The 25,740-nt window shown below is 37.2% G+C and overlaps 2 protein-coding genes across 4 annotated transcripts in view; both read right to left on the bottom strand.

Moving 5' to 3' along the window:
• The window catches only part of SCFD1 (sec1 family domain containing 1), a 113,176-nt gene extending 105,346 nt beyond the window's left edge, over window positions 1-7,830 (bottom strand). The window contains exon 1 of the mRNA XM_005896640.2: window positions 7,744-7,830. Coding sequence (XP_005896702.1) covers window positions 7,744-7,801 — 58 coding nt within the window. The 5' untranslated portion in view covers window positions 7,802-7,830. The remainder of the gene's footprint in view (window positions 1-7,743) is intronic.
• Window positions 7,831-14,130: 6,300 nt separating this feature from the next.
• Window positions 14,131-25,740, bottom strand: part of G2E3 (G2/M-phase specific E3 ubiquitin protein ligase) — a 71,927-nt gene continuing 60,317 nt past the window's right edge. For all 3 annotated transcript variants that reach the window (XM_070358664.1, XM_070358665.1, XM_070358666.1), the window contains 3 exons: window positions 24,680-24,852; window positions 16,286-16,476; window positions 14,131-14,811 (listed from right to left, as the gene is read on the bottom strand). In XM_070358664.1, the coding sequence (XP_070214765.1) occupies window positions 14,561-14,811; window positions 16,286-16,476; window positions 24,680-24,852 (615 nt within the window). In that variant the 3' untranslated portion in view covers window positions 14,131-14,560. The remainder of the gene's footprint in view (window positions 14,812-16,285; window positions 16,477-24,679; window positions 24,853-25,740) is intronic.

Here is a 25,740-nt window from a genome sequence, read left to right as displayed (position 1 = left end):
CTCCCACATTTATTACTTATTACCTCAAAACAAAATGCACAAATCACTCTGGAAAAACTGATTAATCAAATGACTTTGTAAGACAGTTTGATCAACAGCTAAAAGGCATGTGTCTAGATTTTCTAACATGCGGTAAGCATCTGTTTCCACATGAACATGTGAAAAATGTTCAGGAAGAAGCCTTTTCCATGTCTCCTGATGATACCACACTACATTTTATATAGATGTAAAAAAAAAAAAAATCATGTCAATCACAAACTTGCAGTGGCCTCAATAGATAAACTGGTGCTGTTGTCTGTTTATTGTATAGCTAAGGCAATGGCACCCCACTCCAGTACTCTCGCCTGGCAAATCCCATGGACGGAGGAGCCTGGTGGGCTGCAGTCCATGGGGTCGCTAAGAGTCGGACACGACTGAGCGACTTCACTTTCACTTTCATGCATTGGAGAAGAAAATGGCAACCCACTCCAGTGTTCTTGCCTGGAGAATTCCAGGGACAGGGGAGCCTGGTGGGCTGCTGTCTATGGGGTCGCACAGAGTTGGGCATGACTGAAGCGACTTAGCAGCAGCAAATGAATAGATTAAGATCAGTATTGATGGGCTTCCCTAGTAGCTCGGCAGTAAAGAATCTGCCTGCCAATGTAGGAGACATGGGTCTGAACTTTGGTCCAGGAAGATGCCGTATACCACAGAGCAAATAAGCTCATGCACTGTAACTACTGAGCCTGTGCTTTGAGACCTGGGGAACTGCCAACTATTGAGCTCATGTGCACCAAGTATTAAAGCTTGTGCACCCTAGGAGTCCGTGCTCTGTAACAAGAAAAGCCACCACAATGAGAAGCCACACACTGCAATGAAGAGCAACTCTCAATCTCTGCAACTAGAGAAAAGTCCATGCAGCAATCAAAAATACATATATACATTATTTTTAAAAAGATCAGTATTGCTAGAAATAAAAATCATCTATATTTAATTGGTTCAAAACCTTCATACAGTAGTTCTATTTTTTAGCTGTCCTGGAGTCATTCTATGGCAAATTTATCCTGTCAGATCCACTAGTGAGACTTTCCTATAGATGTGGTAGGTAAACAATAAACCCTGATTAAAAAATATACAATTCTATAATCACAGAAGTTACGCTCTACATGTTATAGCATTTTGTGGTTTTTATCACTCTTCTGTTCATGATTTATAGCAGACTCAGTACTCTTTCTGGAAAATCCCATGGAAGGAGGAGCCTGGTAGGCTACAGTCCATGGAGTTGCGAAGAGTCGGACACAACTGAGTGACTTCACTTTCACTTCTCACTTTCATGTATTGGAGAAGGAAATGGCAACCCACTCCAGTGTTCTTGCCTGGAGAATCCCAGGGATGGGGGAGCCTGTTGGGCTGCCGTCTATGGGGTCATACAGAGTTGGTCACGACAGATGCGACTTAGCAGCAGCAGCAGAAATGTTTTCTAAGAAAAATAAAAATCTTGCTATACTTTTATGTCCCCTTCATGGATCACAGCCTTGTTGTGGTGAAGGGGCTTGCATAATTCAGTGAAGCTATAAGCCATGCCATGCAGGGGTACCCAAGAGAGATGAATTAATGTGGAGAGTTCTGCCAAATTGTGGTCCACCGGAGGAGAGAATGGCAAACCACTCCAGTATTCTTGCCGTGAAAACCCCATGAACAGTATGAAAAGGCAAAAAGATACGATGCCAGAAGATGAGTCCCCAAGGTTGGTAGGTGTCCAATATGCTACTGGGGAAGAGCTGAGAAATAGCTCCAAAAGAGTGAAGAGGCTGGGCCAAAGCAGAAATGACACTCAGTTGTGGATGTGTCTGATGGTGAAAGTAAAGTCTGATGCTGTAAACAACAAGATTGCGTAGGAACCTGGAATATTAGGTCCATGAATCAAGGTAATTGGATGTGGTCAAACAGGAGATGGCAACAGTGAACTCTGACATCTTAGGAATCAGTGAACTAAAATGGATGGGAATGGGCAAATTTAATTCAGATGACCATTTTATCTACTACTGAAGCCAAGAATCCCTAAGACATTAAGCAGCCCTCAAAAAAGAGTTCGAAATGCAGTACTTGGGTGCAATCTAAAAAACGACAGAATGATCTCAGTTTGTTTTCAAGGCAAACCATTCAACATCAGAGTAATCCAGGTTTATGCCCTAACCACTAAGGTCAAAGAAGCTGAAGTAGAATGATTCTATGAAGACCTACAAGATCTTCTAAAAATACCATCAAAAAGAGATGTCCTTTTCATCACAGGGGTTTGGAATGCAAAAGTAGGAAGTCAAGAGATATCTGGAGTAACAGGCAAGTTTGGCCTTGGAGTACAAAATGAAGCAGGACAAAGGCAAAAAGTTTTGTCAAGAGAACACATTGGTCACAGAAAACACCCTCTTCCAACAACCCAAGAGACGACTCTACATACGGACATCACAAGATGTCAATACCAAAACCAGACTGAATTATATTCTTTGCAGCCAAAGAGGAGAAGCTCTATACTGTAAGCAAAAACAAGACCTGGAGCTGTCTGTAGCTCAGATTAGGAGCACCTTAACGCAAAATTCAGGCTTAAACTGAAGAATGTAAGGAAAACCAGTAGGCCATTCAGGTATGATCTAAATCAAATCCTTTATGATTACAGAGTGAGGTGACAAATAGATTTAAAGGATTTGATCAGATAGAGAGCCTGAAGAACTATGGAATGAGGTTTGTAACACTGTACAGAAAACAATGACCAAAACCATACCCAAGAAAATGAAATGGAAGAAGTCAAAGTGGTTGTCTGTGGAGGCCTTAGAAATAGTCTAGAAAGAAGAAGGCAAAAGGCAGGGGAGAAAGAAAAAGATGCACTCAACTGAATGCAGAGTTTCAGAGAAGAGCAAGGAGATTAAGAAGGCCTTCTTAAAAGAACAGTGCAAAGAAGTAGAGGAAAACAACAAAATGGGAAAAACTTAAGATCTCTTCAAGAGAACTGAAGATATCAGCGAACATTTCATGCAAAGATGGGCATAATAAAGGACAGAAACTGTAAGGGCCTAAAGAAGCAGAAGAGATGGCAAGAACACACAGAAGAACTATACAAAAAAGATCTTTATGACCCAGATAGCCACGATGGTGTGGTCACTCACTGAGAGCCAGACATCCTGAAATGTGAAGTCAAGTGGGACTTAGGAAGGATTACTATGAACAAAGCTAGTGGAGGTGATGGAATTCCAACTGAGCTATTTCAAATCCTAAAAGATGGTATCAAAGTGCTGCACTCAATATGTCAGCAAATTTGGAAAACTCAGCAGTGGCCACAGGACTGGAAAAGGTCAGTTTTCATTCTAATCCCAAAGAATGCCAATGCCAAAGAATGTTCAAACTACTGCACAACTGCACTCATTTCACATGCTAGCAAGGTCATGCTCCAAATCCTTCAAGCTAGGTTTCAACAGCATGTGAAATGAGAACTTTCAGATGTACAAGCTGGATTTAGAAAAGGCAGAGGAACCACAGATCAAATTGCCAACATCCACTGGATCACAGAAAAAGCAGAATTCCAGAAAAACATTTACTTCTGCTTCATGGACTATGCTAAAGCCTTTGACTGTGTGGATCACAACATACTGTAGAAAATTCTTAGAGAGATGGGAGTGCCCTGAAAACCTGTACGCAGGTCAAAAAGCAACAGCTAAAAAGGGACATGGAACAATGGACTGGTTCCAACTGCGAAAGGACTACATCAAGGCTGTATATTGTCACCCTGCTTATTTAACTTATATGCAGAGTACATCATGCGAAATGCTGGGCTAGATGAAGCTCAAGCTGGAATCAAGGTTGTCAGGAGAAATATCAATAACCTCAGATAAGCAGATGACACCACACTAATGGTAGAAAGCGAAGAGGAACTAAAGAGCCTCTTGATGATGGTGATAGAGGAGAGTGGAAAAGCCGGCTTAAAACTCAACATTCAAAAAACTAAGATCATGGTATCCAGTCCCACTTCATGGCAAACAAAAGGGGAAAGAGTGGAAGCAGTGACAGATTTTCTTTTCTTGGGCTCCAAAATCACTAAGGATGGTGACTGCAGCCATGAAATTCAAAGATGCTTGCTCCTTGGAAGGAAAGATATTGACAAATCTAGATAGCTTATTCGGAGAAGGCAAAGGCACCCCACTCCAGTACTCCTGCCTGGAAAATTGCATGGATGGAGGAGACTGGTGGGCTGCAGTCCATAGGGTCGCTGAGGGTCGGACACGACTGAGCGACTTCACTTTCACTTTTCACCTTCATGCACTGGAGAAGGAAATGGCAACCCACTCCAGTGTTCTTGCCTGGAGAATCCCAGGGACAGAGGAGCCTGGTGGGCTGCCGTCTTGGGGTCGCACAGAGTCGGACACGACTGAAGTGACTTAGCAGCAGGAGCAGCAGCAGCAGATAGTGTATTAAAAAGCAGAGATACCTCTTTGCTGACAAAGATCCATCTAGTCAAAGCTATGGTTTTTCCACTAGTCATGTACAGATATGAGAGCTGTACCATAAAGAAGGCTGAGTGATGAAGAACTGATGCTTTTGAATTGTGGTGCTGGAGAAGACTCTTCAGAGTCCCTTGGACAGCAAGGAGACGAAACCAGTCAATCCTAAAGGAAATCCACGCTGAATATTCACTGGAAAGACTGATGCTGAAGCTGAAGCTCCAATACTCTGGCCACCTGATGCGAAGAACCAACTAACTGGAAAAGACCCTGATGCTGGGAAAGATTGAGGTGGTTGGACAGCACCACCAACTCAATGGACATGAGCTTGAGCAAACTCCGGGGATAGTGAAGGCCAGGGAAGTCTGGTTCCAACTGGTTTGCAACCACAGGGTTGCAAAGAGTCGGACATGGCTTAGCAACTGAACAACAATACTTTCATATGAAACTGAGATTGCCAAATATTCAAGGGAGGGTAGCTTATTAAATTTTTAAACGACTGGGAACCCTAAAATCTACCTGGTTGATTTTTAAAAAGCATTTGAATCAGGTTTTAATAAAAGAGAATAATCTACAACATAAACACCTACCAGAGGAATTTATAATACTCAAATCACCTGAGTAGCAATTTACACCATCTTCACCCACTAGAAAAACTTCTACTAAATGCTTATTTCTGGAGGCAGGTAAAATAATAGAGGAGATTGCACTTCAGTGATAAATATATTTATATGTACAGAGATACAGACATGATTTTTTGGTAAAATGCTTGTACTTAATATCCAGACAATAATACACATTGCCAATAATTTGGACCTACTTCAGAAGCTCACAGGTGTTATATTTCACCTTCGTAACAAGAGGACCACTAGGAAGATTCACAGCCTGGGTTACATATGAGTTTCAGGTGCATGGTGTTCTCCAGAAGAAGGCCTCCACTAATGCAAAGAAGCCCTAGTCAGCAGATATTCCCACATTTGCCTTCTTACCTCCATCTTCGTGAATTTCCCCAATTGTAAGCCTTGGCTAACTTGTTAACAGGGATTCCGACACCATGGATTTGTTAATAAAGTAAACGGTCTATGCTCAAGAACATATAAGAATGTATTTTGGGCTTCCCTGGTGGCAAAGAATCTGCCTACCAATGCAGAAAATGTGGGTTTGATCCCTGAGTTGGGAAGATTCCCTGAAGGAGGAAACGGCAACCCATTCCAGTATTCTTGCCTGGGAAATCCCGTGGACAGAGGAGCCTGGTGGGCTACAGTACGTGGGGGTCACAGAAGAGTCAGACACACCTTAGCGACTATAACAATAACAATTTTACTTTCATTAGAGGAATTCTCTAAAGGCTTAAATTCATTGCTTTTAACTGAAATGACCAAACATACTATCTGCAGTCCTAGACTTCACTAATACAGTTTCATCCTTACCTGGAACGCATTCTTCATTCACTATACATTCAACTACACTTACTATTCACTCAACAAATGTTTAGTGAGTGTTTACCATCTGCCAGACATTGCACCAGCTGTTGGCACTAAACAAAACATTCAGTCAAAATTACTTCTCATTAAGCAGCTTTCATTCTAGTTGGGGGGAGAAAGCAAGTAAAACGTGAGATTACGATAAATGCTATGGAGAAAAACAGAGACCACAGGTAGAAGAGATGGTTGTGGTGTAGTTTAGTCAGAAGAGGCCTCCTGAGAAGCAACATCTGAGGAAAATCCCAAAGGAGGTGAGGAAGTGAGCCATGCAGATCTCTCTGAAGGTAATATTCCAGAAAAAGGAAAGGCTCTGAAGTGCATTCTGGTGTGCTCAAGGAAAGGAGAGAGTAATAGCAAGTGAGTCAGAAAGTTGAGTGGAAAGCAGATCATATAGAGCTTTGTAGACCACCTTTGGCTTTTATCATGATGGAAATGAGAAGCTGCTAGAGTTGTTGCTGCTGTTTAATCACCAAGTCATGTTTGACTCTCTTGCGACCCTATGGACTGTAGCCCGCCAGGCTCCTCTGTCCATGGGGCTTCCCAGGCAAGAATACTGGAGTGGGTTGTTATTTCTTTCTGCAGGGGATCTTGCCCACCCAGGGATTGAACTGGGCAGGTGGATTCTTCACCTCTGAGCCACCTGGGAAGCCCCAGGCTGCAAGAGGATTTTGAGCAAGTATGTGACATGATCACTCCTGGTAATGTGGGGAAAAAAATGAAGGTGAACAGGAATGTAAGAGCTCATTATGCAGTGTCAGTAGCAGATTGAAATCTATTACTGTTTCTTTGAATTTCAAAGGAAAGAATCAAGTACAGCCAAAATCCTTTCTGTAGACCATATTAATTGTAACCAGTTGTATTCCTACTCAGATTTATATGCAGAAGAACTTAACTACGAGAGACACAACTTTCAACTTGAAAATTCTTGATGGCTTATTTGTTAGCTCCTCAGAATTGATAGTTTGCCAACTATCAAGACAATTAGCGAACAGGTATAAACTATTAGTTTGTATCTAGCAGGTGTAAACCAAGTTGTCAACAAAGTTTCAAAAAAAAAAATGACAAAACTAACAGTATCTAAGGTGGAAAAAAAAGTGCAGAAGCAGTATGTATTTTTTTTACTCATACTTTCACGGTATAAATGGGAACTATATAAGCATGTTCTATTAAACATGAAATTGATAACGCATTGTTTAAAAACACTGGTCTACCAAGTAATAGGAAAGGTATTCATTCTTTTTGCCATTCTTACATCCCATTCCAGCGTGCTAAGGGCGGAAATCATTATCACTAGGCATCTCTCTTCAGATTAGTTCATAGGAGAGAAATGGCAGAATGGAATCTGCTCTGGAAAGAATATCTAAATTTTGTAATTGTAGTGGAAGTGCCGAAAGAGTAAACTCTCAACATTTAAATGAGAGAGAACCGAACCACGCACAGAAACAAACGCGAAGACCTCATAGATGGCAACAGAGGGCGGGAAATGCCAGCTGCCAGATCTTGTCGCCACGGCTTTCTGAGACCCAGCAGGAAAGACACAAGAGCAGGACCGTAGCAACCCACTCACCCCTAAAGCACTTTCTCCAGCACCACATCAGAGGGCCGACTTATCAAGCTAATGGAATCTCTTTCCTAAAAACTCAAAAGGGGAGGGGCTTTCGATGCCCCGAGAACTGGATTAAACTCTGAGGTCCGTTTTCGAGCTGCACGCCACGCGACCGAGGCCGATAAGCAGAGGAAGATGTCCTCATGGCAAGCACAAAACCGCAGAGAAGGGAGTAAGTTGGTACCTGTTTGTCTCTCTCGGATACTAGCTGCTGCGGCGCCCGCCATCTTGGCTCCCACCATCCACTGCCTGGCTGGCGAGCCTAGCCTGACGATGACGTGGCCGGTACGACCGCCCCGGAAGCAAAGACCAAATGGGAGGGACCACAAAGGGCCGGCCCCGCCTCCTCCAAAGTGACTGCCCCCCCCCCCACCAACCCCGACCCCGGTCCCCCGGCCCGCCCCATGCCCTCGACTCTCTCCACTGAACTTGGAGACCCAATAGGAGAATGACGCTTTTGAATACCTGATACTGTTTACAGCGGCCAGACAGGAGGGATTTTTAACCTATCAAGGCCCAACTTCTGATAGTGTAGCTGCTTTAAATTGCGCTGATACAGCGTGTTGTAGCGCTAAAAACCTAATTAAATGCAGGACTGTTAGTTTGGTCGTCTACAGATATCTTATGTTGTTTGGCTCAGTCGTGTTCGACTCTTTTGCGTCCGCTAGGCTCCTCTGTTCATGGGATTCTCCGGAGATTACTGGACTGGGTTGTCATTTCTTCCTCCAGGGGGAGGAATTTCTTCCTCCATTCCCCAACCAGGATCGAACCCGCGTCTCCGAATCTTCTGCTTTACATGCGGTTTCTTTACAGTTGAGCCATCTGGGAAGCCCCTTCAGATCTCTTGAGGTAATAATCTAGGGGCTTAAGAATCACAGGACTGAAGTAAATGAAGTTCATGGAACAAAACTGGCACTCACATGCTAGCTGCCTTACCTTTACCCAGTGCAGCTGGAGAGGTGTCCCATTTGCTTTTATCTGGGAGACAGGTGGCTTTGAAGCATTGCTCTAATCAGGCAGATTTCTTAATCTCATGTTAGGAAAAATAGTCTAGCTGAGTGGGGTTGTTTTGCCATCATAGACACAGGAGTCAGGAAGGTGCAAATTGGAAATTTGTATTTTCCTCCTTTTTGTAAATGCAAAATCACAAAAAAGTTCTTTGGTGTGGTGGTGGGGGGGGGCGTTAGTGGATAATGCAGGTGTCTTGACATACACTTAAAACCATGTGATGACAAAATACATCCAATATTGCTTTCTAACAATCCATATTTTTTAACTGGATGTTAAAAATGGACACAACCCATTTCTCATACCGTCAACAGCGTTCACTTTTGATATTGCATTAGTTATTGAATGTTTATTCTGAAGCTGTGCCAAATTCTGATATGAAATTACAGACCCTGTGCCTCAAAAACTGGTTTGAAAACTTCCTGAATTTGAGAAATTAAGCTACCCCAACAATTATATAAAGAGCATTTTAAAAAATGCTTTAAAAAAAACAAAAAACCATCCTATTTCACAACAATTTTTATTAAACTCAAGTGATCTCATTCTTAATGCCATTAGGGAATGCCCTAGATTCAAACCTTACATTCTTTTTCCTTGCATAGTTTTTTTTCAGCTTAATTAAGGACAGAATTGGCAAGATCATTGAAATGTACATTGAGACGATCTGATATAAATATGTATACACTGTGAAAGAATTCCTCTCATCTAGTTAATTACGACATCTATCACCTCATATATTTTTATTTTTCGGTGAAACCTTTTGAGTTCTCTTTTAGCAAATTCCAATTATACAATTCAGTTATCCACTGTAGCCACCTTGTTATAAATGACAAGCCACTATGGAGAACAGTGTGGAGATTCCTCAAAAAACTGGAAATAGAACTGCCATCCGACCCAACAATCCCACTACTGGGCATATACACACGCAGGAAACCAGAATTGAAAGAGACACATGTACCCCAATGTTCACTGCAGCACTGTTTACAATAGCTAGGACATGGAAGCAACCCATATGTCCATTGGCAGACAAACGGATAAGGAAGTTGTAGTATATATACACAATGGAATACTACTTAGCTATAAAAAGTAACATACTTGAGTCAGTTCTAATGAGGTGGATGAAACTGGAGCCTATTATAGAGAGTGAAGTCAGGAAAAGAAACACCAATACTGTATATTAACGCATATATATGGAATTTAGAAAGATGGTAATGATGACCCTACATGCAAGACAGCAAAAGAAACACAGATACTTTTGGACTCTGTGGGTGCAGGCAAGGGTGGGACGATTTGAGAATAGCATTGAAACATGTATATTATCATATGTAAAACAGATGACCAGTGCAAGTTCGATGCATCAAGCAGGGCACTCAAAGTCAGTGCTCTGGGACTACCCAGAGGGATAGGGTGGGTAGGGAGGTGGGAGGGGGATTCAGGATGGGGGGACACATGTACACCCGTGGCTGATTCATGTCAATATATAGCAAAAACCATCACAATATTGTACAGTAATTATACTCCAACTAAAGTAAATTAAAAAAAAAAAAGTGTGTACCAGGTTGGTAAAGGAGACTGGTTAAAGATTATGAACCTACATTGTTTAAGAACCGCATTATGGTTTTCACTACGAAATTAACTGTGATATTTACTCTCTATTCAGTGTTACCACTAATTAGGATCACCAGTGAAGAAGGTATGTTGTAATTTAACAGAAATGACAGTTACTGCCCTATGGGAAAGTTCTACTTAATTTTTTGTCTTTATGGAATATAAAATAAACAGGCTTCCCTTCAATATGAGAGCCCAATCTTGATCAATTGGGCACTTCTACTTTCAATGCAAATCTATCATCTAACTACTTCAGCTCCAGCATATACCTCCCCAAATAGAGTCATATTGATATAAAACACTCAGACCTGTTTAACATTTATGTACAGTATATACATTTGAAATTATAAAAAGTGTCCTAACCAAGGAAATAGTCCTGAGACACCTTGGGACACATTTTTCAGCACAAGATGTTACAGTGAATGGAAGGATTTCATGCCTTAGTGAAGGAGCATGTCCCCATGTTGGCCAGGTGGCACTAGTGGTAAGGAATCTGCCTGCCAAAGCAGGAGATTAAGAGACTCAGGTTCGATTCCTGGGTCAGGAAGATCCCCTGGAGAAGGAAATGGCAACCAACTTCAGTATTCTTGTCTGGGAAACTCCATGGACAGAGGAGCTTGGCGGGCTACAGACCCTGGGGTTGCAAAGAGTTGGACACGAGTGAGTAACACACAAAACCAAGGAGTGCACAGAGTGTGGAGCATGTATAGAAAAGTATGTCCCAGAACCTGCCCAGTGGTCCAGTGGTTAAGACTTCACCTTCCAATACAGGGCTCCATCCCTGGTCAGGGAGCTAAGATCCCACATGCCTCATGGCCAAAAAATCAAAACATAAAACAGAAGCAATTCTGTAACACAGTCAATAAACACTTAAAAAAATCCCACAGAAGAGTGGCAATAAACAAATACTTCGTATAAGGCTAAGACTGAGTAAGGTATTCTGTTACTGGAAAAAAAGAATTAAACTATGGGCTGTTACGAGTGTTAATTAACCTAATATGTTTTAGTCTTTTAACTGACTCTGCCTATCCAGATTTTTTACTTAAATAATATATTTATTCTGCAAACTATTATTTTACATTAAGGAATAGATAATTTTAACACAGAATATCTCACACCGTCTCATTCAAGAGAGGTTCCTAAATGTTAGCCAACAGCTGCTAGCAGGATCTACCAAATGTGGAGAGGAAAGGATCTTGTTATTTACCCAGTACTGTCAGAATCTTAACCTTGTTAAATCCTAACAAGTTACTTAATTTAGTTTATGTAAGAGCTTCACATTTAGTAGCATAAACATATTTATTTACAAAACTTCATTATATGTGTCATGTTTTTGGTTGTCTCTGAAGCCTTAAAAAAAGGGAAATTAGGCTGACATAAACTAGCACATAACATAATACCTGGAATACAGTAGATACTGGAGTATGTTTGGCAATTTGAAGGTAAAAGTCAACATGAGAACTTGAAAATGGGATCTCTTCAAGGCAATTCAAATTTTCCTAAACTGTGAGTAATACATATTCAAGAAATCCATCAATACGTTTTTATGTTTTACACTGGATCACTGAGAGCATAAAACCTAGATCAACAGCTTATTGTAAAAGTGACAACAAAGCATGTGATAATCACTATATATATATATAAGACAAATTTATAAAAAGGATCTTGTTCTAATAATTTTCTTATAATGACTGAATGTAAAAGCCCAAGTCACTTGCCTTTTACAGTTTTAAAAGGCTTATCTTAAAAAACCTTACCTATGACACTCTACTGTGCATTCAGTATTGAGTAAAAAAGTTTCAACAGCTTCCATATAATTAGGAGAAAAAAATTACAAGCCTGAAATGATGTAGAAGCCAAAGTGAATTCTCAGGTTAGTAATCAAACGTAAGCTTTTTACTTGACCCAAACAAATAATGTCTAATTTATAATATGGAAATTAAATATTACAGAGTATAAAGAAAGGAGCTAATTTCTGAAGAGATATTTTAAGGTATCTTTACCCTAAATACCCTAAATAATAGTAAAATGACTATGTACAAGAATAGTAGAGAACTGTATAAAATGCCTTCAGATGAAGTTCCCACACCAAAAAATTTTTAATTGTTTAAAAAAAAAGTGAATAGAAAACTAAACTAAGACCATTAACAGCAGATAGGTAAGAGGAGAATTTATGGTTTTTCTTGATATTGAGAGTAACAGAGAACAAGCTTGAACATACATGGCATTTAGACAATTGAAATACTTAAGAAATACATATTCACATTTATAAAGGTTTATAGCATAATTACTTTTGAAAAATCAAAGTCAATAAAAACTGTATTGGCTATAACAATAGAAAAAAAAACAATACCAACCATGTGACACAGTAACACTGCAGAAAATAAATAACCAACAGGTTTCTCTGACATATTTTCAAAGATTAATCTAAGACCATACTGATGAACATCCTTAAAACCAGAAAATATTTTCTAATATGAATATTTATACCTCCCTTTAAAACATGAATATCCCAAATTATTATTTAAACACCTTATCCCTAAGGCCCTGTCTACACATAAAAGGAACTGAAATACTGTTTTTAATCATAGCCAACACAAGCACACTGCCCCCTATCAGCAGCCCCCACCTCAAAAGCATGTGAGCGTTTAACAGCTTTAATTATGACTGTAATTAAATGAATTCAAACTACAAATAACCAGAAAATAGCTTGAATTAGGTTTTCTGGTTTGTATTGATTTAACGGCTTTTAAAATTTTATAAAAACTAGGTAGGTTAACAAATAAAATGTCCAGTTTATCAACACATTTGGAATAAAACCTGTATGGTGAGTTTAAACTTCTTTTTGGATAACTGATCCTTTAATTACTTTTGATAATTTAATAGAATTCAATACAAGACAAAAAAATGCCTTAATGTTTTAAAACCTTCAAGTTAAAGTTTCACTTTTAGTAAATGTAACAAAACAAATTATACTAGGACTATATTTTATATTACCAGTATCACACCAATCCTGTCATTTGTCTTTAAAAATATCAGTAATTTACAGATGTGTCTCAGAGAGGATGAGAAAATGATGACTGATACCTGCTTTGCATAGCTAGAAAAAAATGTGCTTAAAAACAAGCAATTTATCTCTCATACGATTTACTTTGGTGAAAAACCCATTTATATTATATAACAGATTAGGAACATTAGATTTTTCCAATTTCTTCTTTTGTAAAAGTACAGATATGGTGGTAAAATTGTCAGATTATGTATCTTCAAATTGTTATTGCATAATCTTTTTATTTCTAGGTATTTGGCTTTTAGAAGAAAATAAAGTTAAAAAAGAAAGGAAATGTAAGAGTCTATATTAATAAAAGGATATACAGGGACAGTTATTTCTGCATGGTGAGATTAGCATGGGTTTTTCATTCTTTGTAGTTCTTTTTACATATTTCTACACTGTTTATATATACAGGTATCTTTCAAAAGTAAAGAAAATAGCTGTATAATGTAATGGTTCCAGCTTACCTATCAAACAACCATACTGATAATAAATAACTGTTAAATAGCCAAACCTACCAAAAGGCAATCCACAGAGATCATTCTATTCAGATAACTTAAACTGTGGATCATATACACTGTGGTTTAATACCACACATGGGATACAAAGAAAAACAAAATCTTATGATTAAAGCCAAGGCTTTAAAGAAGACACTTGAGAGATTTTCAACTACACTTTAACTCACCTCAGAAGTGTTTTAAGACTATGGAATGTCCATAGATATTTGAGCATTTGTGCAATTCTGCTTTCTTATATAATAAATCTCTTAAGGCATAATCTAACAGCAGTGTGGATCTATTTTAATATAACTCAATGATCTAAAAACATTTTTTAACAACTAATTTAGTGCCATCCTAGAAGAGGATACATATAACACATACTCCAAAATATATGCCTTTGATTTATAAAAAAAAAAAAAATCACTCATTTCCTACTTAATGCTTTAAAATAAGTAATAATTTGAAAATTGCATAATTAAACCAGAAAAATCATTGTGGCATCCTATAGCTAATCCTAATTTACATAAAGTGAGCACAAGTTTTCTGCTTATATACAGCATATATTATACTTGAAGAAAGACTGTACAGCCATTCTAAAAGTATTTATATTGAGGTTTAGAAAGCATGTATATCAAGAAAAATAGAAAAATATTAATTTTCACTGGTACACCTTAACAAAAAATCCTTTTTAGCGTAGGTGGCCAAAACAATCCTTTATGTTCATATTATAAATTTTACTGGGCCAAGTTTGCACAAGTGATGACGGAAAGATTTCTGAAACAAAAGTACCAACAGCAGCTTTTAAAGAAGCATCCCTTTGTTCAAAACAGGTAATGTCAAATGAAGTGAGAATTTTCTTCTTTTTCTAATCTTAGAGTGTTTTTTATGGCGAAGTCCATACTTTCTTGAAATTCTTTATATGTACTGGTGATAGGAAGAGCTAAACAGTTATCACACTTGTTTCCTACAGGAAAATCCATATGAAGGCACTCAATTGAAGGATTGGGTTTAAATCCAGCAGGTGGAATGGACTTGCAACCAGTAGCAAAAATAAGAATGTCTTCCATTGTTACTGTAGATTTACCATCTGAAAAGAATACCACAAAGAGAGAAAAAGAAAATACAAATAAATCCACATTATATATTGCTACCATCATAGACTCTTCCCCAACTAGACATGTTGAAAGGCAGAGACTCCCACATTAACAGTAAATGCATAAGACGCAAACTAAAGTACTAAGTCTCTTGAGAGTCCCTTGGACTGCAAGGACATCCAACCAGTCCATTCTGAAGGAGATCAGCCCTGGGATTTCTTTGGAAGGAATGATGTTAAAGCTGAAACTCCAGTACTTTGGCCACCTCATGCGAAGAGTTGACTCATTGGAAAAGACTCTTATGCTGGGAGGGATTGGGGGCAGGAGGAGAAGGGGACGACAGAGGATGAGATGGCTGGATGGCATCACTGACTCGATGGATGTGAGTCTGAGTGAACTCCGGGAGTTGGTGATGGACAGGGAGGCCTGGCGTGCTGTGATTCATGGGGTCGCAAAGAGTCGGACACGACTGAGCAACTGAACTGAACTGAACTGAAAGTACTAAGTCAAGTCTAGTAATAGGAAAATGGTATATTAAATACATGTTTATTTGAATCTCAAACAAAGTAGGACTCATAAAATCATTTGGTTGACCTGCTGCTGCTGCTGCTGCTAAGTCGCTTCAGTTGTGTCCGACTCTGTGCGACCCCATAGACAGCAGCCCACCAGGCTCCCCCGTCCCTGGGATTCTCCAGGCAAGAACACTGGAGTGGGTCGCCATTTCCTTCTCCAATGCATGAAAGTGAAAAGTCAAAGTGAAGTTGATCAGTCGTGTCCGACTCTTAGCAACCCCATGGACCGCAGCCTACCAGGCTCCTCCATCCTTACTCATCATATATTTGAATGACTTCCTTAAAATAAAATTATACAGTCCAAGAGGTTCAGTAGGTTTTAAAACATAATCTTTGGGGGATATATACAATTTTAAACCACTCCTAGATGTTTGTTATTTGATAAACTATTTCAAAAAGGCAAAGAGGAAAACTTAGATGGTATAAAACATCCCAACAAGCTAGTTAAAAAATTCTCAACTAAAAGTTAAGCTTTTTTTACACCATATTAAACAGAATGAATTTACACTGCTAATGCTCACCGATAAATATCATTACCATATTCTGACCAATTCATTTTTGGAATAATTCAATTTGACTTAAAAATTTGAAAAGATGAAGTAGATGACTAGCTTTGAAGCAGATGACTCTCCTATGCTGTGGCAATCACCCATATATTTAAAGTTTTCTAAGAAGAATGACTCTCATCTCAAATTAATGAGACAGAAACAAGTGAAAAATAAACTTTATAATCTTTCCTTATCACTTTAAACTGTCATAACTTGGTTTTAAACAAGTTTTGTAAATAAGTATTGTAGTTATCAGATGAAAGTCTTACTATGAAAAGCAAAACTCAAAGAAATAAATATCCCAAAACAAAATTTTTAAGTTAAATGAAAATAAAACATCTACATACCCTCAACAGCCTGTAAGTAACTATTCCAAAACCCCAAAGTCTGTACATCAGACAATGTGTGTACTGTAAAAAGATCACTAAGTATTTTTGCAGAAAGATTCTCAGGTTTATGACAGAAGATGTGAAAAAATGCTTCTGGGTAAGTCTGAATTTTCTCCAAAACACCAAGAGTTTTCAGACCCTGTTTAAAACTTAAAGAGAAGAAAAATAATGAGCCAACATTCATACACATATGTTTGGAACACATATTTCTAGCTCATTTACAATTACATAATTAGATGTGAGAAAAAAAATATGGACATACTACATGATACTTTCAATCAATAACAAGCCAATGTATTAATATAAAATGAATATATTAAATGCCTACAGTATTTATAGAATAATTTTAAAATTGAGCTAATAATTTTCCATTAAGAGAAAAATGACATCTAAAATTTTATACTTCAAAGCTAGTTAGTATAAAATGAAAGACTGCAAAGAAACTAAATTTTAGCCACACAAAAATGCAACTTTTGTATTGCTAAAAAGAAATTAACAAAGAGAAAACAAACAAAATATTTTTAATATACATGATAAAACACTAATTTCTCTAGTTGTACTAAAAATACAAATCAGTTTTCTAGAAGAACAATCCAAATACACAAAATATAAATGCATTATTAAGAAAATACAAGTAACAAATGAATTTTTAAAAATGTACATTCTCACTAATAAGCAAAGAATGGAGATACCATTTTTGCCCATCAGACTGACGAAGCCTTTATTGTGTCTCTGATTTCCCTAGCCACCTCCTCAGGAACCGTGATACACAGATTCATCTTCCATTCTATAAGCTCTTCCTCAACAGCACAGCTCTTTCTCAAGTGCTTATCTTTCCCATTTTTGAATGAAGGAAAAAAAATTAATCCTATTTTCCTTTGAGACGATCTATGTAAAAGACTTATCTTTTCACATTCACCTTCCCTCCACTCCTTTCTACAGAGTAACTGCCCCAAGTTCATGAATGATGTATGGCACCAGTCTCCTGGTTTCTCTTTATTTCTCTGTCCAGACCTTCTGAGTCTCTTACAAAGCTTCTTCTGTCTTTGCTTTCCCTTAAATGTTACTGTTTGTTCTTCATGGTTCTGTAACAAGACAAATTTCTCTTTCCTCTTAGCATATCCCATGATTTGTTTAAGCAGGTTTATGTGCATTATTATAAAATCTATTATTTCCAGCCCAAAATATATATCCAACAGACTGCTGGGCACCATATATTCTAAGTACCCAAACTTATTAAGTCCAAAAGAAAGCTAATTACCCAACTATCAAAATCAGAACCATAAATGACAATTAATGCCTCCATTACTATTAGTATAGATAAATCTGAATGTCATTCTTAACTCTTCCTTGTTCCACGCCCAACTATCAAGTTCTGTGAATGTCCTTTTCTGAAATGCTTTTTGTCTGTTCATTTCTCCACACATCAGTTACCACCTTATTGCAAACCACCTGCAGAGGAACTGTTTCTACCAAGTGTTTAAGTCTCTAAGTTGATTTTCCATGTGAACACCAAAAAAGATATCCACATCCTATTCCCCAGAACCTGTGAATGTGATCTTATTTGGAAAAAGAGTCCAGGCAGATGTAATTATGTTAAGGATCCTGAGATCATTTTACCTAGATTATCTGGGCTTATCCTAAGTCCAGTGATAACTGTCTTTATAAAAGAAACACAGAGAGGAAAAGGCCATGTAACACAGAAGCTTAGAGCTATGCAACCACAAACCACCAGAAGTTAAAAGAAGCAAAGATTGAATTATCTTTCAAAATTCCCAGAATGAAGCCCTGTCAACATGAGGACGAGGACTTCTAGCCTCCAAAACTATGGGAGAATAAATTTCTGTTGTTTAAAGCCATCAGTTTGTGATAATTTTTTACAATAGCCACAGGAAACTAATAATATACACAATGTCTATGAAGTCAAAACTCCTTAACATGACTTTTAAGGTTCTCCACAATACAATCCTTGCCTGCCTATCTTGGTTTTAACTTTTACCTTACATTTAACCTTTGAAGCAAATTTCAGCCCAATATTTAAAATTTTACTTTTAATTAAAATTAAGTATTTGAAGCTTATACAAAAGCCAGGAAATAAGAGAAAACCATGAACTGTCACTTGAATTTAAAAGATATTGACATTTTGTGTTTGTTTGCTCAGATTATTAAGTAAAATACTCTATTCACTCAATTAAATCTGTCCATTCACACAACCTTCCCTTCTCTCCTACAAAGAAAACTACTTGAAACTGCTATTTAACTATTCTGAATTTTTACTATAGCCTAAATTTCATTTTAGTTTCAATATACATGTATCTCTAAAAAATAACTAGTATTGCTTTGTTTTAAAAGTTTCCATAAATGGCACCACAATGTATAATTATTTTTCAGAATTTTGCTTGAGAATAATTTTTTTTCTAGTTATTATATAATCATAGTGATTACTACATTAGGTAACTAGGTCTAGCACTTTTGGGAAACTGTATTGAATTTCAAAAAGCTTTTTTATTATGTACTGCAAATTTTTGTGTTCCTTTTTTAATTCCAATTTAGCTTCTATTTAAATTTTTAATTGGCATATTTAAAATCGAAAGCAAATCAAGTATTTACCTGCTTGCTGAACAACACAAAGGCCCTAGGACATTTGCAACTCCAGTGGCTCTCTATGTTACTCAAACATTTCACCTTGTATCATAAATCCCCAAATGAAACATTAACTTTTTGTACAGTTAATATTTAATATCAACCAATTTCTTTCCTTACCATTCCTTGTCACCTGCACATCTCCCTTTTAGAATCCTTTACCTCTTGTATACAGTAACCTTGCTACACTCTTTATAGAAGTTCTACGATTTTAGCTGGAACATCAGGTAGACTATAAATGATAATTTTAATTCTCTGAATCTTTAATAACATTCACTTATTGCTTTAGTCCTGTAGCTCTACTATGTCTTCCAGCATATTGTAGAAATGAAGGAGGTAATTATATATATCCCAGGCTTGTCATGGCCTTAAGAGGAATGCCTGTCACACTATTAAGGATAATGTTCACTGAATGTTTACCAGATAATCTGTATAAGGATACCTCAAACTGTCAGTTTAGAATTATGTACAAATGTATCAATTGCTTTTTTTGCATCTATAATTATATGATGATTGTTTTTTCTCCTTTAATCTATTAGTGGAATGGACTAAAGCAACATTTGATTTTTGATACTAGACCTGCCTTGCTTCCTTTTATAAACCCTCCTCAGAATTGTTAGTTAATTTTGAGGCTATGTTGCTAGGTACAAATAGATTCAAGACTGCTGAATTCAAGATAATTTGTTTTTAACACTATTAGGGTCATTTAAAGACAAGGCTTTATGAAAAAATAATCAGAATTTTTCTTTCTTTTGCTTTGAAGCCATCTATTTAGAATGCAATTTAGGATCCTCTGTCTTTTAATACAAGAGTCTAATTTATTTACATGTATTATAATCTCCTATATATTTAAATTATTCTTCTATCTTATGATTTCTTTGAACATTGTTTTTCCTTGCTTCTTTTTATCCCTCTTTTTCTGCTCGCTCTATGATTAAATATGTTTTATTGCTATCCCCACCGCCATCAAACTGGTCTGGAAGTCACATACTCTTCCTATTATTTTAGAATTTTCCCTTTAAAGATACATAGTTGGTTTAACAATCTAAAGGTAATTAATGCTTCTCCACTACTACCTCAAGAATACAAGTTCCTTAAAACAATACAGTGACCCTTCTCTTCTTACAGATCAACTTTTTACTAGTATTTCATTTTAACCATTTCTTACCAAAATTTAGTTGTTTTTTTTTTTTTTTTTTAATGGCTAATGCCTGTCTTTATTCAGGTTTTTTTCTTTTTTTTTGCTTACTGATGTTGCTTGTATCTTACTTTTTCTTTCTGGGTTCAATTTCTTTCTTCCTTAAGTACGTATTTTATTAATCTCTTTAGGAAAGAAAGAAAGATGTCTCAAAATGTCTTTATTTCCTTCTTTCTCTTGAATAATAATGTAACTAGCTCTGTGAAGTTATTATCTCGGGTTATCTGTTTTCAGTGTTGATTTCACTGAAAAAAAGGTTTCCAGTATAATTGACACTCCTTTTTACAATGTCTTTTTGCTCAGAAAACTGCCAGCTTTTGCTCAGTTTCCTCACAAAGTACACTGCACTTCAGCATATTAAGCCCTGTGAACTGTGGAACTTCTTAAGCAGCATTTTCTATAATATTGCCCTGCCTCCATGTTTCAATTCTCTTCTATCTTTAATGAGAAAATCCTTTTCTTCCGGATCACCAGTTTTGTCTTAAATGGCCTAACATTTAACAGTCAGCAACTTTTCACTTGTACCATCATTTTTGTTTCCTTTTCCTTGTTGGTTACTTGAATATTTTTTTGCACTCCATTTTTATCTATAGCATTTTGAGTGTATCTATTTTTATAATGTAATAATTTATTGATGCCAGTAAGTATAGAAACATTACTTCTCTTCATGTCCCTTTGTCTTTTGCTGTTTATAATTTCCTAAATATTTATTTTAAATACACTGTGAACCACATTAGCAAATGTTATAATTTTTACCTCAACCATCAAACATAATTTAGCAAACACATGCTTTCATTTTTTTCAATATTCTTTCTTCCTTCCTGATGTTGCAAGATCCAATCTGCTGCTGCCAAGTTGCTTCAGTCGTGTCCGACTCTGTGCAACCCCATAGACGGCAGCCCAACAGCCGCCCCCGTCTCTGGGATTCTCCAGGCAAGAACACTGGAGTGGGTTGCCATTTCCTCCTCCAATGCACGAAAGTGAAAAGTAAAAGTGAAGTCACTCAGTTGTGTCCGACTCTTCGTGACCCCATGAACTGCAGCCTACCAGGCTCCTCCGTCCATGGGATTTTCCAGGCAAGAGTACTGGAGTGGGGTGCCATCGCCTTCTCCGCCCTCTTTATCTAGATCTGCCTAATTCCTGTTTATAAATTAGGTTTTAATTTAAACACCACTTACATAGATAGTAAAGCTCTTCCTGACGTCTAGACTACTCATCCCTATAAAAATAAACAAAAGACTCAAAGAAACAGCTATGAATTCTGACTTAGCAACGAAGAAAAAAATCCATCCATAGGTACATGAACTACTTGTTAGTAAAAGAATCCTTTGTACTTCTATGTCATTAAGAGATATCTTTCAAATAAGTTTTAAAGTAATTATCAAAATGTATATTTGGATTATTGTATTAATTATAATTATGAATAGTATTTCTAACTAAGAAAATTTTGAGATGAGTCATAGTCAGAAGACACTTGGATGCATTTTAAAGTTATGTAAAAGTTATTTTAAATTACAGTATTAAAAATATATTAGAAATTATATCCTTTGTAATTGTTTAAGCTTATGATGTCATACTTGAATTTGGAAGACTGCTGATGTTCTAAAGGGCTCTAAAAAAAGTATGAGGACTATAAATGGTCAAGCGATAATGAACAGGAGAAACGGTGGATGGTATGTTACTATTTATTTAATGAAAGAAATGAGGATACATAACACATATTCATATATTTATCTGCTATCATTAAAAAACAATGATGGAAGCCTAAACAATAAAGGCCACTGTAATAATTACTTCATATGAGGATGGAAGGTAGATGTGATTAGGATGAAAGTTAAACTTATCTGAATATATTTTGTATAAGAGCTGAGATCTTTCAATATACTTTCATTACAGACTTGATTTTACATAACTTTAAAATAAAATGAAAATAAAATGCATAGTTAGTAGTATAACAACAAAGAGAATAAATATGTCAAATGACTTTAAACACAGTAATTTGAATTCAAAGTCTTCAGATCAGATCAGTCGCTCAGAAGTGTCCGAGTCTTTGCGACCCCATGAATAGCAGCACACTAGGCCTCCCTGTCCATAACCAACTCCCGGAGTTCGCTCAGACTCACATCCATCGAGTCAGTGATGCCATCCAGCCATCTCATCCTCTGTCATCCCCTTCTCCTCTTGCCCCCAATCCCTCCCAGCATCAGACTCTTTTCCAATGAATCAACTCTTCGCATGAGGTGGCCAAAGGACTGGAGTTTCAGCTTTAGCATCATTCCTTCCAAAGAAAACCCAGGGCTGATCTTCTTCAGAATGGACTGGTTGGATGTCCTTGCAGTCCAAGGGACTCTCAAGAGTCTTCTCCAACACCACAGTTCAAAAGCATCAATTCTTCAGCGCTCAGCCTTACTCACAGTCCGACTCTCACATCCATACATGACTACTGGAAAAACCATAGCCCTGACTAGACGGACCTTTGTTGGCAAAGTAATGTCTCTGCTTTTGAATATGCTATCTAGGTTGGTCATAACTTTCCTTCCAAGGAGTAAGCGTCTTTTAATTTCATGGCTGCAGTCACCATCTGCAGTGATTTTGGAGCCCAGAAAAATAAAGTCTGACACTGTTTCCACTGTTTCCCCATCTATTTCCCATGAAGTGATGGGACCTGATGCCATGATCTTCATTTTCTGAATGTTGAGCTTTAAGCCAACTTTTTCACTCTCCACTTTCACTTTCATCAAGAGGCTTTTGAGTTCCTCTTCACTTTCTGCCATAAGGGTGGTGTCATCTGCATATCTGAGGTTATTAATATTTCTCCCAGCAATCTTGATTCCAGCTTGTGTTTCTTCCAGTTCAGCGTTTCTCATGATGTACTCTGCATATAAGTTAAATAAACAGGGTGACAATATACAGCCTTGACGAACTCCTTTTCCTATTTGGAACCAGTCTGTTGTTCCATGTCCAGTTCTAACTGTTGCTTCCTGCATACAAATTTCTCAAGAGGCAGATCAGGTGGTCTGATATTCCCATCTCTTTCAGAATTTTCCAGTTTATTGTGATCCACACAGTCAAAGGCTTTGGCAGAGTCAATAACACAGAAATAGATGTTTTTCTGGAACTCTCTTGCTTTTTCCATGATCCAGCGGATGTTGGCAATTTGATCTCTGGTTCCTCTGCCTTTTCTAAAACCTGCTTGAACATCAGGAAGTTCACGGTTCACATATTGCTGAAGCCTGGCTTGGAGAATTTTGAGCATTACTTTACTAGCATGTGAGATGAGTGCAACTGTACGGTAGTTTGAGCATTCTTTGGCATTGCCTTTCTTTGGGATTGGAATGAAAACTGATCTTTTCCAGTCCTGTGGCCACTGCTGAGTTTTCCAAATTTGCTGGCATATTGAGTGCAGCACTTTCACAGCATCATCTTTCAGGATTTGGAATAGCTCAACTGGAATTCCACCACCTCCACTAGCTTTGTTCAAAGTCTTAGACCAAAACAAAAATAACCTTAACCTTATTTCAGTAATATATGTTACTGATGATGATGTCGGTATTATTATTCTGTGACAACTATTATTTATGAAATGTGGAATAAATCAAGCAATTATTTCATACTCTAATTCACCAGTGTCTTTGAGAACTAAGATTATCAACACGGGACAAAGAAAAAGTTAAAAGTCTTGCAGTGGTGAATCTGAAGTATTAGTATAAACTCATGATGTATTTTATATTAAAAAATTAAAATAAAAACAAAAAAACTTATATTTCTTTTTCAGCCAACTGAAAAGGCCTAGAAACAATGACCAACCTGACAAAAATAAGCATCCCCAAGCATCCAGACTGTGAATTTGAAATACCATTTCCCATTCAAAGCAACAAAGACTGTTTGGCCAGAATGTACAAAAGGAGCCCGAAACACCTTGTTTCAATGAAACTGACACTTCCCACATAGCAGGAAGACCATTAAAGGTCAACATCAAAACAGAGACAACACAACTAGGTTTATACTGGTTAAAGATGAGACAATCTGAAATTTGCTAAGAATAGCAACAATTCTTAAAACATTAAGTATACAGATTAATGATACTGAAATTTAAAAAACTCCTTGAAAACAAAACCAGAATCAATAACAAAGGAAGGTTAGATAAATGAGACTGGCCACAAGTTGGTTGATAACTGTTAGATCTGAATGGTGATTACATGGTGTACCACTCTGTCTACTCTCATATATATTTTAGATTTCCTACTATTAAATAACAGAGTGTGAGGATATAAAATAATTTTGATTTAGAAAAATTATAAGTGAGATATAATTACTTACCCTACCTAAGTAGGATACACTTAAGCAATTCTGCATAGAATGGTAAGAACAGTATTCATCCTTAAGAGGTTAGTTTTAAAGCATTATTTTAAAACAGCACTTAAATTTTATCAAATAAGTCTCACATTATAAGACAATTAACCACTTTAAACATATAATTTGAGAGACTCTTTAGCACATGAACAACTTACCTCTCAAAAGGTGCTTGGACTCTTTTAATTACATGATAAACAAGTATGTCTTTTGCCAACATATATTTATCACTTATTGATGTTATAAGTCTTAGACATCCAATAAACTCTAGGTACTTATAATAGTCATTTATTAAAGAGTTTAAGTCATCCACAGTTGCTGCAGTATTTATCTGTAATGAAGAAAATACACCCAGTTTACGCATTTACTTGTGAAAGAAATTTACATATTTCATATTTCAAATGACATATTACTTCATACTCACACTTCATACATGAGTACACCTGAGTGAAGTGAAAGTACACCAATAGTAATTTTTCTTGAATAAATGTCTGATAATCCACTTTTTAAATTTTATTTTTAAACTTTACATAATTGTATTAGTTTTGCCAAATATAAAAATGAATCCACCACAGGTATACACGTGTTCCCCATCCTGAGCCCTCCTCCCACCTCCCTCCCCATACCATCCCTCTGGGTCGTCCCAGTGCACTAGCCCCAAGCATCCAGTATCATGCATCGAACCTGGACTGGCATCTCGTTTCATACATGATATTTTACATGTTTCAATGCCATTCTCCCAAATCTTCCCATCCTCTCCCTCTCCCACAGAGTCCATAAGACTGTTCTATACATCAGTGTCTCTTTTGCTGTCTCGTACACAGGGTTATTGTTACCATCTTTCTAAATTCCATATATATGCATTAGTATACTGTATTGGTGTTTTTCCTTCTGGCTTACTTCACTCTGTATAATAGGCTCCAGTTTCATCCACCTCATTAGAACTGATTCAAATGTATTCTTTTTAATGGCTGAGTAATACTCCATTGTGTATATGTACCACAGCTTTCTTATCCATTCGTCTGCTAATGGACATCTAGGTTGCTTCCATGTCCTAGCTATTATAAACAGTGCTGCGATGAACATTGGGGTACACTTGTCTCTTTCCCTTCTGGTTTCCTCAGTATGTATGCCCAGCAGTGGGATTGCTGGATCATAAGGCAGTTCTATTTCCAGTTTTTTAAGGAATCTCCACACTGTTCTCCATAGTGGCTGTACT

This window comes from Bos mutus, chromosome 21 (genome assembly GCF_027580195.1).
Source record: "Bos mutus isolate GX-2022 chromosome 21, NWIPB_WYAK_1.1, whole genome shotgun sequence".
Classification (NCBI taxonomy): domain Eukaryota; kingdom Metazoa; phylum Chordata; class Mammalia; order Artiodactyla; family Bovidae; genus Bos; species Bos mutus.
This window is presented reverse-complemented; position numbering and strand designations above follow the sequence as displayed.